Genomic DNA, 14,559 nt, shown 5'->3' on the forward strand with positions numbered 1-14,559 from the left:
CGCAGCGGCGGGCTCGTACTGGCCCAATCTACCTCCCCCTCCCCCAGTCCGACCCGCTGCTTCGGGGGCCCAGCGGCTCAAAGCCGTGTGGTTTTATTTTAGGGGGCAGCATGGGTCTGTACACAATAAATAACACGAATGTAGGAACTGTGCCCTAGTCGCGGCTGGAGGCAGGAATGGGGCAAGACATCAGCCAGGCCTTTGGCCTGCATCTGGACAGGGGAAAGGCGGGTCTCACCCCCAACCCCCCGTCTGGGGCGGCGGGCAGCCTGTGGCTGGGGGCTGGGGCCAACACTCCCCTCAGAGCTCCACACGCGCGTCGCGGTAGGCCCGATCCAGGGCCCACTCTGGCTGCGCATCAGTGCCACCTTCGCGGGCCAGGCGCGCCATCTCCTGCTGGAATAGCGCCTGCCGCGCCCTGCTGGGGTCCACATTGATCCAGTTGTTGGCGATCCACTTAGTGCCACGTGTGACCAGGCAGCCCCCATGCAGCGAGTAGTCGTCCACGTCGCCCACCCAACCTAGGAGAGGTGGATGGTGTGAGCAAGGGAGGCGACCCAAGGGACTCTAGGCTGAGCTAACCTGAGCTTGACCTTATACAGGCCAAGGGCATGACAAGGGTGGGCCCAGCTGTACACATCTTAGGTGGTAAAATCTGGCCCCAAGGTGTCCTTGGGGACTCAGCATCTCTTTCCAACTAATACCTTGACAATACTCTTTCTTGACAATACCACTGGTCTTCTGAAACCAGCTTTCTTACTGCCAGGCCTGTCCACAGCCTGGGTTGGTGACAGACCTGTGTCCCCAGCCCCAGTGAGCCGGAAGGCTGGAGCATCAGGGAATCAATCACAGGGTTCAAGATAACCTAGGAGGCTGCACAGGTGCAGGCCACTGAAGTCACTAAGGATGATCTTTGGGAGGCACTAGGGGCAGAAAACCATTTGTAGGGGTGCTAGAAACATCCCACCAAGGTGGCAGTCTGGGCTGGATAAAGGGAAGTTTCCTTCAAGGCATGCTTGGCCTGGCCACAGGCCCTCACCTTGCCCATCAGGCAGGTAGTTGTACCAGAAGACTGCTGTGCCCTGCCGGGGCTTGACCCGCAGGTTCCCCTTGTCACAGTGCCTCCGAGTGTCACGGAGATCAACGTCATCTTGAATCAGACTCTGTGGACAGCAGGATGGTAAGGTTTTCAAACTTGCCCCCACTGCCAAAAGCCAAGGCCAGGCAGCCGAAAGTGGCCAGAGGGAAACCAGTCAGATGTGCCCAGGGGTTCACTTGGGCCCCTCATCCCAGGTCTGGAAGGTTATATACTGTGATTGCCCAAGAACCTGCCATCCCACCAGAGTTAACAGCCTGGTTGGCCCTTACCATTTCATCGTAGGTTCTGTTGTCTGCTACAGGGAAGACAGTCTCGCCCCCACCGGTGACGTTGTTCAAATAAAACAGCACTGTCATGTAGCTGTAAGGCAGGGGGCCCGTTGAGCAGGTCCCCAGCTGTGGGCACTCCCAGGAGCTTACCTGTGGGCAGGATAAGCTGCCCAGGTTCCCAAGGGCCAGAGGGGCAGGCTGAGATCAGTGACAACACTGCAGGTCAGTGCCAAGACCCTAGCCTGTTACTCCTCCCACAAACCATCTCTTTCTGTGTGTCACAATGTTTTGTGTGGCCAAGATCACAGGTGCACTTAGCTAAATTACGTGGCTGGCTGGGAAAGGTAGGCTAGCAGAAGCAGCGTGACCATGCAGAAGGGCTGGTGGGGAGTACAAGGGGCTGACCCAGAGCAGCCACATGAAGAGAAGAGACCCGCCTCCCTGCCTTAGCAGAGGAGGGGGACAAAGCTTCAATGGGAGAAGCTGAGGCCTCCAGCAATGGAGGCAGAATCAAGACCCAGGGGATAGGGGTTAAAAAAAAAAAGCCAGAAATCCAGCCTTTCCCCTTACCTCAGAGTTCTGGGGAAATTTTTCAGTGTCTGTGCATACCTTAGTCTGGCCACTGAGACAAGATGGCCACCCCTTTCCTGCCACTTGGTAAACAAACTAGGGCAAGACATGGGGTATCCTCAACCAGGATGCTCCCATGTTCTCCTGGCCCTGGGGGCATGTCCATAGGGCAGAACTGTGTTTATGTCATGGGAGTGTCTGGTCTGGGAGTTGAAGGCCACCCCAGGTGGGAGGTACTTGCCGGCAGGAGGTCTCGAATGGTACAGACTCATTGGCTACCAACTTAGTATGGGAGCAGATGGTCTCTGGGTACACAGGTCCGCTGTCCACATGGGCATGGTAGTGGCCTCCCTCGCCATACCGTACAACCTGCAGCGGCTCGCTGAGCTCCACGATCTCAGGTGACAGGCGGGTGAGGCGTAGCACCCTGGTAGGCAGTAGGAATTCAGCTGGGTAATCTCATGCAAGGCAGCACCCTGAAGGAGCTGGACCCCCAGAATGCCACAAGCTCTGCCCCTGCCCACCTCCCCTGGAAGCCCCTTAGGCCACCCTAGACTGGCCCTGTAAGAGCAGGAAGGGGTTACCCATGAACCCTTCTCCCTGGATGCCAGAGACCTCGCTGGGTGAGAAAGATGAGATTTCCACTAAGTTGCGGGGCGGGGGTGTGTGTGTGGGGGGTCACTCCCTCCAGGAAGGAGGTTCCTTATCTAAAACCCCTGGCTGCTCAGGGGCAGGGGGTCCTGTAGACGGAGATAGGAAGTCATTTTTCTAATTAGCAAAAAACAAATATTCCAATCTATCTCTAATCCCAAATGTCTATTGTTTGCCCACAATTAGGGCTAATTTGCCTTTGTTAATTGCCTTTTTAATGGGTCCCAATCCTGGTCTAATGAATAGAACTTAATCCTGAGTTGGCTAATCAAGTCTGTCCTCTAGGCCCCAGCCAAGGACTTCTGTGAGGGCCCCACATGGCTTTTTCCTGCTCCAGGGCTCACCTCTGGCGGATGGAGCGCATGACGTGGTGGGCACCTTCACCCTGGTAGAGCCACGTGTGGTGGCTGTTCCGCACCAGCTCACTGGATGCTGCCTTGTGGCTCCTCATGTACTTGTGGAAGTCTCGAAGGTCCATGTCAGCGAACTCCTGCAGGCTCAGCACTCCTGCACAGGGCACCCACCATCATGCCCCCCAAGCCCATGTGAGGAAGCCACAGTGGCAGGCTTTACCATCCTACCTACCCCTGGCCTCAGGCACTGGGGGACCATGTGTACCTGTCCCCCAACCTGGACTCTTGGGTAAGATGAACCTTCTGTCACATCAGGCCCTATAGGAAGACCTAGGGAAATTCATTTCCTCAGTTTAAACCCTGATTTGGTCCCCCAAAGGACCTAACCCCTACTAGATTGGCCACAGCAGGGTGGTCAAAGGAAGCGTGAACCATATGGCCAGGACCTGAGGCCAAGCATTGCCCTTGGCTGGCCTCCAGCGTGGCTCTAAAGCACATGGTGGCTACCCTCTGGTCCTGTAGAGGGTGAAGAAAGACAGCAGTCAGTGCTGGGTTCTGTCCAGGGCCTTCCACGCTGTAGGGTTTAAGCTGGGGCTGGTCCCCAGGAGTTCCCTTATGACCTCAGGTCCCATCCTGAGTGGAAGATATCTATCTGGCCAGTCCTGTCTGCTGGGTTACCAGTCTACCTCAACAAAGAAAGCCAGGCCACTCTCCCAAGTAAGAACACTCTTTCGCTGTTCCTGTCCAACCCACAAAACAGGAAATCCACCCTTTGGGGGTTCTGGAAGAGTAGCTGATGTCTGCTCCATGTAATCCTGGCTAACCCAAGAAAGAAACCTTCTACTGTTTGACCCAGATATCTCTGAGGGTGAGGAACACTTAAGGCCTGTGGGCCTGTTACCGGCTCTGTACATAGGGATGGTAGCATCATGGTGCCCCTCCAGTCACAGGTCTTGGCCAGATCCTTCACTCTGGGTTCACCAGCCACAGGGCCATTCTTCCAAGTCCTGTTTCACTGTTGTATCTTCCCCATTCTGTCCAGAACTTGGGCATGTGAATGATGACTACACCTCAGAAATTTATCCTGAGGATTATTACCAAAGAGGGGGTGGCGCACTTGTATGACAGCTCCCCTACCCAAACCATCCACCCCCAGAAGTTAGCATGACTCTAGGCAGGCAAGAGGAAAGCAAGCAAGATCTCAGACCAGAGAGGGTGGCTTCTGGGGAAGACCTCATGCTTGGCTGAAAAGAGGAAGATGGAGCAGGGTGAACAGCCAAGCTCAAGCTGGTCTCACTGCCCTGTTCCTGCTGTGCCCACTCTGCCCTCTGCCAGCCAAGCAAGCCCCCTCCTGTACCCCAGTCTCTGCCTGTTGAGGTCAAAATGGCCTCCAAGAATGTCCCTCTAGACTGTCATCAAGAGGAGTGGGATGACCCAGCCCAGGAGTGAGGGCAAGGCTGGATCCTTGCTCATCATCTCTGGCTACTCTAGAAGGTGGGTATAGAGGCCACCTGGCTGTGGGGGCAGGAGGCTCACAGAGACAGAACTGTGGCGAGGTATGGGCTCACCATCACCATCAGGGTCAGCCTTGATCGCAGAGTACATCTCCTGAATGTTCTCTGGAGTCATCCACCGTCCATTTCCCAGGCGAGTCTGGGCCAGGACCTAAAGCACAAGATGGTCCCTCAGTGGAGTGGCCCCAATGATGGGGCCCCCAGAGCATAGACAGTCACCCAGTTCTTGCTGTAAAGGTTAAGGGTTCAGGTGATGGGGTATGGGTGAGGACACAGGACAGAGCCTGAGGTCCCTGAGCTGAAGGGATGGTAGGCAGAAAGGCCCACAGGCATCTGGGGAGGAGGCCAGGGAGATAGTTAAGAGGCCTGCAGGCCATAGGCATTCCTGGCCCTGTTGGGACTGTGGCCTCCATGGGGAGCACCGTCAGCTGGTTGGGTGCAGAGTGAAGGACAGCACTGTATCCCACTCAGATACCCAAGGTGAGGTGGGGAGGCCAAAGCCTGAGTGCAAACAGAGAACAGACACCAAGGGGAGGGCTGGCACAGCATGACCACTAAGCTCGTCAAAGAAGCCCAGGCTCAGTGAGGCATTCTCTGTATAGGCAAGGGACCACATACCCTGCCAAGACCTCTGTCAGAAGCCTGGTGTGAGTGAGGGGCATGTAAAAGAGAGATGCAGACTTCTGGCTACCTCAGAGCTGCCACCCCTCCACCATGGGTTTGTGGGGACCCCAGCCGTGGCAGCAAGGAATCCAGATCACAGATGGTGCACCACCCAGGAACTGTGGCATTAAATGTCATCACCCCCAGGGGGGTTCTCCTGCCATCCTCTGGGGTTCCCAGGGCAGCCAGGGGCTCTCCAGGGAAGGAGGGGGCCTCTGGAACTGAGCATGCCCAAGCCGATCTGAGGTGGCACCTGACTCTCAGGGCCAGGGCTGAGCAGGCCACCAGAAAGACAATTCAGGGCGCTCCCACCCTGTGTCTATTCCAGACCCCAGGATCCCAACCTCGCGGAGCTGCAGGCGACCGTCATGGTTCTGGTCCAACAGCCGGAAGAGGTCCAGCTGGCTGACCTGCATTGTGCCCATTGCCTCCTCGTATTCTTCAGTGGGCAGAATCTGGCTGCGCTGTAGCCCCTTCATCTGGGCCAGGTGGATGATGAGCCGACACTCTTCATCACTCAGGAAGCCAGGGATTTCTGCCAGGAGAGGAGGTGGGTGAAGCCGAGGGCTGAGCCCAGGCAGTGATGCAACCAGTACCTTCTCTGCAGAGTTTCTAGGGTACTCTCTGTCCCCTGGTGGTCACCATGTCAGGACCTCACACACCCCTTTACCTCTACTCTGGACTCCGACCCCAAGATTGAGTTGTCTTGCAAAGGTTGGCCAGCATTTGGAACGTGGGGCTTCTTTCTTTGATGCTGAGAGAACACACGTCCCAGAGGAGTCTTGGAAAGCTCGCCAGAGCTAAGCTGGATAGGGACTAACCCGTACCTTGCAGTGGGACTGAAGGCCAGAGGGTTGACCTCCACCTCTTATTTGGTATATATTTAAAAGTGGATGATGGTGGCTGGGTTTTGCTTTCAATTTTGCTTTTCAGAATTGTTCAAATAAAAACAAAGCGTAAAACATTCAGTGCTGTAGGCCAGTCCTTGCCCTCTATTCCGCACAAGTCTTCTGCCCAGGGCTGAGATGCCCAGTGCTGGCACATCAGTGGTGGTGGTGGGGGGCACTCAGGTCTTTGACAGATGCTCTGGGAAGACGTTCTGGGTGTCCTTTGCTTTGGGAACAAGTGTACACTGAATGTCATGCCTCTAAGCCCGAGTAAAAGCCAGTCAGGCCTGGCTGGATGCCACCACACCAGCCTCACAAGCAGCTTGGATGAGCTGGAAAGTGAGCCTCACACCTGGGGGTCCCACACCCCAATGTCCCCACGCACTTTTAGGAGCTACATTCCCTCATTCCTGGGAAAGAAGACTTCCTTAGATGGGGACCAAGAGGCCACCAAGAGGTGGAGGCAGGGCCACACCATCACAGTGACCCCTCAGGACTGCAGTGTGGTCTACCACTTCTTTGGGTTATACTCCCAGCATGAAGTTCCGGTCATTGCCAAGAGGAAGGAAAATGGCTGCTCAGAGCCAGGACTAAAATGATTTTTAGTGGTTATCACAGCAGATCACATTTAGGTGGTATAGACTCTGTACCCTGTCCTAATCACATCGTCAACTCCTTAATCCCTATACTCATCCTAGAAAAAAGGGCCCCATCAGTTTGCCTTCCTATTCATGACTCACGGCAAGTACAGAGACATCAGCAACTTGCTCAGGGCCACCCAGGCTGTTGCACTCCAAAGTCCATGCTCACAACCACATTCAGCTTCCATGGTAGGTTACCCAAATGTGATGACGCTAAAGGCAGGACAAAGGCCCCCCACTCTGGCCTGCTTGACCCCTCAACCCAGTAAACCCAGAAAGGGTATGAGCCATCCACTGGGGGAGGCAGGGGTAGCACTGGACAATGGATGACACCAAACTGCTAGTCAACAGTCACCTCCTAATAGTTTAAACAATAAACAAACAAGAAAAGTAAACCAGAAAAAGAAAACACAGGCCCAGGTTTCTTCAGTTTATTAAGTGCTGGTAATCCGTAGACCCAAACGAGATGCCACCAACCTCTACAGTCCCCTGCAGTGTGCTAATCAAATGCAAATGGCTTAGGCCAGCACACTGGGGCCTAAGCAGATGGGTCCCAGCACCTAGGAGGCTGCACAAACACTGCCTCCTGGGGTGTGCGTGCAGCCCTATAAAGCCCTCAACCTCAACTCATTGAGACCAAGGCAGACAGAGCAGGTGATGGATCAAAGGCCGTGGCTGTTTGTGGCACTGGTGGTGCTGTGGGTGACAGTGGGGTAGGGGCTCCCTGGGTCCCCACACGGTGCATGCCTATTCCCCAAGCCATGGCGCTGTGCCATGACATTGGCTACACAGAGATGCAGCCGCCCAACTTGCTGGATCATGACACGGCAACTGAGGCTGTCCAGCCATCAGTCAGCTGGTTGCCCCTGCTGGCCAGGGAGTGCCACCCTGATGCCCGCCTCTTCCTCTGCTCCCTTTTTGCCCCTGTGTGCCTTGACAGGTAGGGCAGGGGCTCCTAGGTGAGGGTGGGTGGGGGCCTTTCCTCTGCCAGGGTCTGTTCACTAACCACTGCTGTATACCTATCCATGCTAGGTGCTGGTAGGGGTGGGGAGGGAAATGAAGATGAAGGATTGTTTTGTCAGGGTGTTCCCGGCACAGGGGAGCAGGTGCCTATGGGACAGAGGAGACATAGGTAAGGGACCATCGATGGTGAGCACCTCTGGACCCATGAATCCTCAAGGGCTCTTGAACATCAACAAGGTATGACAAGTGGGTAGGCTGTTTTTGGCTGGGGGGCGGGGCAAAAGCCCCTCTCCAGTGGGCGTGGAAGCTCTGCCCAAGAGATCCCAGCAAGAGACGGAGGCACATCTCATCTGGGGGCCTTTTCTCCCAGAGTCCAGAGATGGCAAGGCTGATTCCTCTTCCCCAGCCTAACCTATCCCGTGAACGGCTCCCTCAGTTCCTTCTTTGCAGAGTGAGGGACCTTCCCAGAGCCTCAGGGTGACCACGCCAGTAGCAGCAAGAATGAGCTCTTTCAGAATCCAATGATCAGGCCTCCGCTCTTTGCCAACCCCAGCCTCGACCAGAAGCGGCAGTCTCCTGCAGGCCTTTCAGGACAAGAGGGAGGGCTCTGCTTTCTCCCTCCGAAATGGGGGAGTGAAGGCCCCGAGTGCAGGGTCCTTCGCATACAACCCTCTCCCCGGCAGTGGACTTCCGCCATGGCTGGGGGGAAGGGGTGCGCTGGAAAGCGGGATAGTGGCCCGAGCCACGCGAGCACCACGCGAGGACGGTGGGGGATGTAAGACCTAAACGCTGGCAAGAGGTTGCGGGGCTGAGGGCTGTTGCCAGGTGACCATGTGTCGTTGCCCAGCAACCGTGGAGTCACTGGCTGTACCTCTGCACTGGGACGGGACAGGAGCTCCAGCCCAGGGGCCAGGAAGTCCTGAGCGCCCGGCCACCCGATACTTCCCCTCCCCCCACCTCCGCAGGCTCATCTACCCATGCCGCAGCCTGTGTGAGGCCCTGCAGGCCAGCTGTGCGCCCATCATGGCCTGCTACGGCTACCCCTGGCCCGCCATCCTGCATTGCGGCCGCTTCCCCGCCGGGCACAGCCTCTGCGTCGCGGCTGTCTCCGTAGGCTCCCGCCTGGGCCGCCCACGTGAGTCCCCGCGCGGCCCCCAGGCCATGTCCACGGGCAGCGCCCCACCCTTCCAAGCCGCTCCCCGCAGGGCCAGGTACACGGGTCTCTCTGGTAGGGAAGACAGGGACTGGCCACAGCAGCAGGTCTCAGAAAGGGTGAAGATCGAGGGACCCATGGGAGGGCTCCCCCAGCCCGCGCTGACGGCCCTTCCCCCACTCTCGGCTGGCGGAGCCTCACTCGGCCCCTCCCCCCCTCCCCCCAGTGCCGCGCGCCAGCTGCAGGGACTGCGAGTTGCAGGACGCCCGCTCATCCAACGAGGTTCTGGAAGCGCTCTGTGCCAGCGACTTTGGTGAGCCCATCCCTAGCGTCCAGTACTCCTTACACCCACCTTACAAGTGCCTCCATCCCAGCTCCCAGCTTGGGTAAGACAGATGAAAAGAGGGGACACTTAAATGCTATACCTGGTTAAAGCTACAAAATAAATGCCTTTAATAAGCTTGGCATTGCTAAAACAACACACCAAACAAATCTGCTTAGGAGAGTGGCCGCCAGGACTTCAGCCCTTCCCTAGGATCCTGATTAAGGGTAGAGCATCACAAGAGGGTGTGGGTCACCAGGCGGTGGGGAGTGGGGGGTTATTCTTAGAAGCCCTGCACATCACCCCACTCCTCTGGTCCCATTCAGCAGTGAAGGTCAGGCTCTCCCGATGCAACGGCTCGTCCTTTGGCCTCTCAGACTGCAACCTGGACTCCGGGCTAGAGGTGCTGAAGGCAGGCCCACTGCCTGCTGTGGAACTGGCACCTATTCTGCGTCGCTGGCTGCAGCTGGATGCCACATGCATGCACAACCTCTTGCGAGGAAGGCATGCTGAGACCTACGTGCTAAGCGGGGAGGTGCAGGGCCATCGATTGCTGGTAACCACAGCCTACGCCTGGAGCCAAGGTCACAGAAATCTGCAGTTGGCGGTGCGCAGGCGGCACCATCACCAGTGCCCAGAATAGGAGTTAATGCAGGAAGAGCCTGGGACTTTGTAGCCACAGCCTCAGCAGCAGCCATACAAACCATGTCCCGCCCTGGCTGGACATACATAAAACCCTCTATCTGCTGCCCTTCATGGATACTTATAGACCAGCTCCAGGAACAGCCCAAGCAGGGCATAAACCCTTCTGTGATCAACGCTAAAGGGAACCTTCCTGAGCTATAGTGCTCTGCCCAGACATGAAGGAGGCTGGCTCCCTGGCAGCTGTGTGTGCTGGGTAGGTAAGACCACCTTTCTGTCCCAGGCCTGGGATGACAGCCTGGCTAATGCCCACAAGCCCCAGCAGCCCAATCTATTTCAGAGCAGGTGCAAAGCCTCAGGCTTTGCTCATTCTGGGCAGGATGCTACTTGTCAAGCCACACACAGACTGCCTCAAGCTGTAGGCCCATGCAAAAGCACAGGGGGTGGAGAGAGGTCCATGCAGAAAATTGTATTAAGCTGCTTACAAATCTGAACTTATATGCACACAAAAAGTTCTTCCCCTATTTCTGGGCCTCCAGTGTTTGTCAAGAACACAGTGGTCTTAAGTAACTGCCTAATTGTTTTCCTGAACTGACTTGGAAATCCTATGATAAAGCAGTCATGGTTTTAAGATAAATTGTTTTGTGTACTGGTGTTGTTACTCATTTACCTTAAATAGTAAGAAAATGGGCTAAAGCTCTTGCTGGCCTTCTGAAAGTGCCTCCTGCTGCTCTTGAAGGAAGTGCCGAATCAGGGGGCACCTGCCAGGGTGGTGGGAAGTCACTCCAAGCAAGCAGATAGGTGCTGGTCTGGCTGAGTGCCCAGTAAATCCCTCCAGCCAGCCAATAAGGACCAGCAATAGACACGACTCTGGCTCCTGGCTACACAGCCAGCACAAATCAGGCCTCCTCTGCATGCAGCTCATCTTTAGGGGCAGAGGCATGAAAATGACAAATAAATACAGAAAATAGTGTCCAATGATGCCAAGTGCTGAGAAGAAAACCAAGCAAGCTGATGTAAGAGCATCTCAAAACCTCTTAAGACCAGTTTGAGGTCAAGGGAGGTATCTGAGGAGGGGATGTATGTGTAGAGGCCCAATGGAGCTGAAGCCATCCTCTTTGTGGGAAGAGCTAGATGTGAGCCTTCTGGTAGTGAGCATAGCACAAAGACCCCAAGGCAGCATGAGCTTGGGGACAGCAGTGAGTGAGTGAGGGGGCAGCAGAAGATGAGGGTACTAAATGAAACTTAGAAGTGAAGTGGGAATCTTGGAGACTTTTAAGGAAGGGGGTGGTAAGATCGATCTGTTCAAACACAGAATGAGGGTGGGGTGGGATGGAAGGAGAAGTGAGCCACATGAAAGAAGGCAGTGTCCCCAGAGAGATGACAATGACTCAAAACTGGGACACCTCCCTTCTGAACAGAACAGGATGAAGTCCTCAGCTGACTTCCAGTGGTCCAAATCTTTGCAAAATGCCTACCACAGTCAAGTAGGTATTACGGCAAGAACTCAGGGTGGGGCCTTTGTGGCCAGGTCCTGCTTGCCCCATGTCTCTAGGGATAAAGGTGGGAAACAGGAAATGTCTCCCAAAGGGAGAGACTGGTGGTTGCATGGGGTCTTCCCCATGAAATGGTGGGGCTCCCTCCCATGCAGGTGGAGGCACCCTGGGACAGAACCCAACCCCCTTGCCCCAGCTTACATTATGAACACCCACCCCTTGAACCCTGGCATCTTGGGTCCCTGAGGTTGAAGGTCACAGGTCTGGAGCCAAGAGCAGCAGGGCAGAGGTGACAGAACCCACAGCAGGCCCATTCTCCTTAGGCCCTCCTGCCTTTTTAGGGTGACAGTAGATGACTAAACAGGCACAGAAGACAGACACTCCTCCTTGAGATGAGGCTTCATTCTTTGGGTTCATCCAACACCACAAATTCAGGAACTCCCCCTCCTCTCACACCCTTTCCCCTGTGCTTTTCCTGCCTCACAAGTGGACTTCCTGTAATCACTAATCTCTTCTTCATGTGGCTCACCTCGTTTCACCAAGGAGCAAGCCTCAGGGTAAAACCTGGGACACCGTCCACCAGCAGACTCAAAGGCAATGTAAGAGTTTGGGAGAAAATGGGGGCCACAGCCCTTTGTGATTTGCGGATACACAGACCCATCGGATGGCTTAACCAGACAGAACCAGTTGACCTTTTGTCACATCTCTCCTGCTTCCTGCAATTTATGGGGTTTGGGTTTCTCATTCTCAGCTTTGTAAGGCTTTGATGCAACAGCTGCATGTTAGGGGGTGAGGGGTACGGTTACGGCCTCATGGCTCATCTGAATTAAGTGTCTACATGTCCCAAGAAGGCTGACGGGAGACAGTACAACCCCTTCAGACGTGTCTGTTCATGGCAGTGTAGCAGTAAAAGGGTGAGTGTTGTTCCCTTTGCCCGGATCACCTTTTCCTGACAGCCACCTGCCTTGATCCCACAGCTCCTACAAGTCTGCAGGGAAGCCTACCTTGGCCTCCTTGGCCTCTATTAAGAGTTTCATTCAACCCCAGTTGAAATTCTGCCTTATTTGTCTGCAGTCGTGTATCACCATCTGACACGCCATATATACTTGCTTGTTTATTTACTGTCTTCTTTTTCAAATGTCAGCTTCAGATGTGTGTTGTTGTTGTTGTTTTCCTCCTATTTTGTTCAATGCTGTGTTCTCAGCCTTCAAATAGTGTTTGGCATAGACTTCATCGGTTATGCAGTAGTAATAATAACAGTAACAACCTTCTAGGGTCCTTCCCAGAATAGGACCAACATTACCTATTTCCCCTCACACAGCATGCATGTGAAATCATTCTCATAGGCCTAAGTATAATTCTCAACTAGGGCCCTCTGCCCCAGGGGTAATGGCATGTGCTCAGATGCTCTGCTTTGGTCCCCAGCCCCCTTCTTAAAGCCCCTTACCCACACCATCCCACAGCAGGCAGGAATGGCCCCAAGTCTGCAGTAAGTGTGTCACTGAGACTGAGTACCTAGGGTTGGGTGGGCAAACCTATCCTGGGCAAGGTCATGGTTCTGGGGAACCCCACCTTGTTGACACTGGTGGTCTTTGAAGGACTTCTGAATCTTCTCAGCCAGAATGTTGGCTTTAGAGTACAGGCCCTGGAGACAGGCTGCCTGGGTTCTAATCCTAGCTTCATCCCTGAACTAGCTGTATGAGCCTGACCAAGCAACCACAGCTCTCTGTGCTTCACTTTCTCACCCAGTAACCTGAGGGTGGGATCCACACTCATCTCACGGAGGGGGTGTAAGAATGAAATGAAACGGTCACATGAAGCCTAGCACATAATCAGAGCTCAGAAAATGTGAGCTTATGATGCTGCTTCCAAATGAGGCCACCCTGGAAGGTTTTGCCTACAACTCCATCCTAAGAACCCCAAGGTGCTGGTAGCTAAGGCTGGTGATCCAGGGGGGCAGGTTTGGGGGCACTGACATTCACATTGGACAGAGTGCTTTTCATCAGCCCACAGGGCCCACTTTGGGAGTGAGAGTCTTCCTCAGAGGCCCTGAGATCAGCTAGGACCTGGTTATTAGTCTCTCCCACGCTCCCCCATTCTAGAATATGACAGAATTAACGATGGCAGGGAGTGTCCAAAGACAGTTTCAATGAAATGTTTAGACAATGGCCTCAGGGTCACATTGCCCAGCCCTGTGATGGAAGGATCAGCTGTAGAGTAAGGGTCAGAGAGGGGAGTGTGGAAAGGTCACCCTGTACAACCCTATTATGGAGGTGGGGGCGGGTACTGCACTTTGGGAAACCTTTGGGTGGAAAAAGAGCTACTCTGAAGCAGCCATTTTCAAAACAGAAGTCACGTGGTCAAAACAAGCCTCCAGGCACCCCCAAACCGCAGCCCCTGGCCCTTCCCAGGAGCGCCCGGCGAACTTACCAAAGAGCAGCGGCTTGAGGCTGAGTGTTCGGATGAGGTGATCCCTGTCCGCGACCAGCTGGACTTTACGTTCGTGCCCCACCTAAGGGAAAGGGGCACTGCGGGCAGCTAGGGCCCCAGGCCGCAACGCCCGAGTAAAGTACAGGCGCCCGGGGCCCCGAGCGCGACGAGCGGGGTTCGCGCGGGGCAGACGCAGGGAGCAACGTGGAGGTCGTGGGCTGGGCGGCGGCTGTCACGGGCTCGGCCGTGCAGGGCCTGGAGCGTAGCGAGGCGGGGGTCCTCACCTTGATGCCCTCCAGCCGGGTGAGGGGACCCAGGGTTGGCGCGGGCCCGGGGCCCTGGGAGCGGCGCTGGGGCCCGGGGTCGCTGCTCTCGTCGCCGTTGCTGTAGTGCACGAAGAGCAGCAGCGCCAGCACGTTGCCCAGGTACAGGTGCACGAACACCATCAGCACCAGGAAGTAGGCGCGCGAGCAGATGCCGCGGGGCTTGCACAGCTGCCGGACCGGTGCGTCCTCGCAGTCGTCCAGCCCGGCCGCGGCCCCGGCCCGCTCGCATTCAGTCGGTGCCCACTTCGGACTCGCGGCCTCTGGCCTCGGGGCCGCCGCCGCCGCCATGGCGCCCAGGTCGCGCGCACGTCCAGAGGAGGGGCCGTGGGGATGCCCGCGCCGTGCAGCGCCGTCGCCCGGACAACCGCCGCGGAGCCCGCGCGCGCCGCGGTCTCTAGGAGACGGTGCCCTGGGATGCTGCACCAGCCATAACAGCCCCTGCCCGCCCCCGCGCCGCCCTATTTCTCCCTGAGCCGTGCTCGGTCTCCTTTGCGCCCTGGACCCGGCCCACCTGGGAGTTTCTCTTCCTGGGCTGGATTATCGTCAGGAGGAGATAATCAGTTCCCAGGGTAGAAGCCGA

General features: G+C 55.9%; 1 protein-coding gene across 1 annotated transcript; it reads right to left on the reverse strand.

Annotated features, from left to right (window-relative positions):
* Window positions 1-77: 77 nt before the first annotated feature.
* Window positions 78-14,337, reverse strand: P4HTM (prolyl 4-hydroxylase, transmembrane). The gene is made up of 9 exons (XM_027038685.2): window positions 13,938-14,337; window positions 13,654-13,735; window positions 5,464-5,654; window positions 4,511-4,607; window positions 2,934-3,096; window positions 2,180-2,365; window positions 1,369-1,459; window positions 1,040-1,163; window positions 78-521 (listed from the first exon to the last, which is right to left on the reverse strand). Exons 1-9 carry the CDS (start codon window positions 14,265-14,267, stop codon window positions 301-303), a joined length of 1,485 nt encoding a protein of 494 aa, XP_026894486.1. The 5' UTR covers window positions 14,268-14,337; the 3' UTR covers window positions 78-300.
* Window positions 14,338-14,559: the final 222 nt, after the last annotated feature.

Source organism: Acinonyx jubatus, chromosome A2 (assembly GCF_027475565.1).
Source record: "Acinonyx jubatus isolate Ajub_Pintada_27869175 chromosome A2, VMU_Ajub_asm_v1.0, whole genome shotgun sequence".
Classification (NCBI taxonomy): Eukaryota; Metazoa; Chordata; class Mammalia; order Carnivora; family Felidae; genus Acinonyx; species Acinonyx jubatus.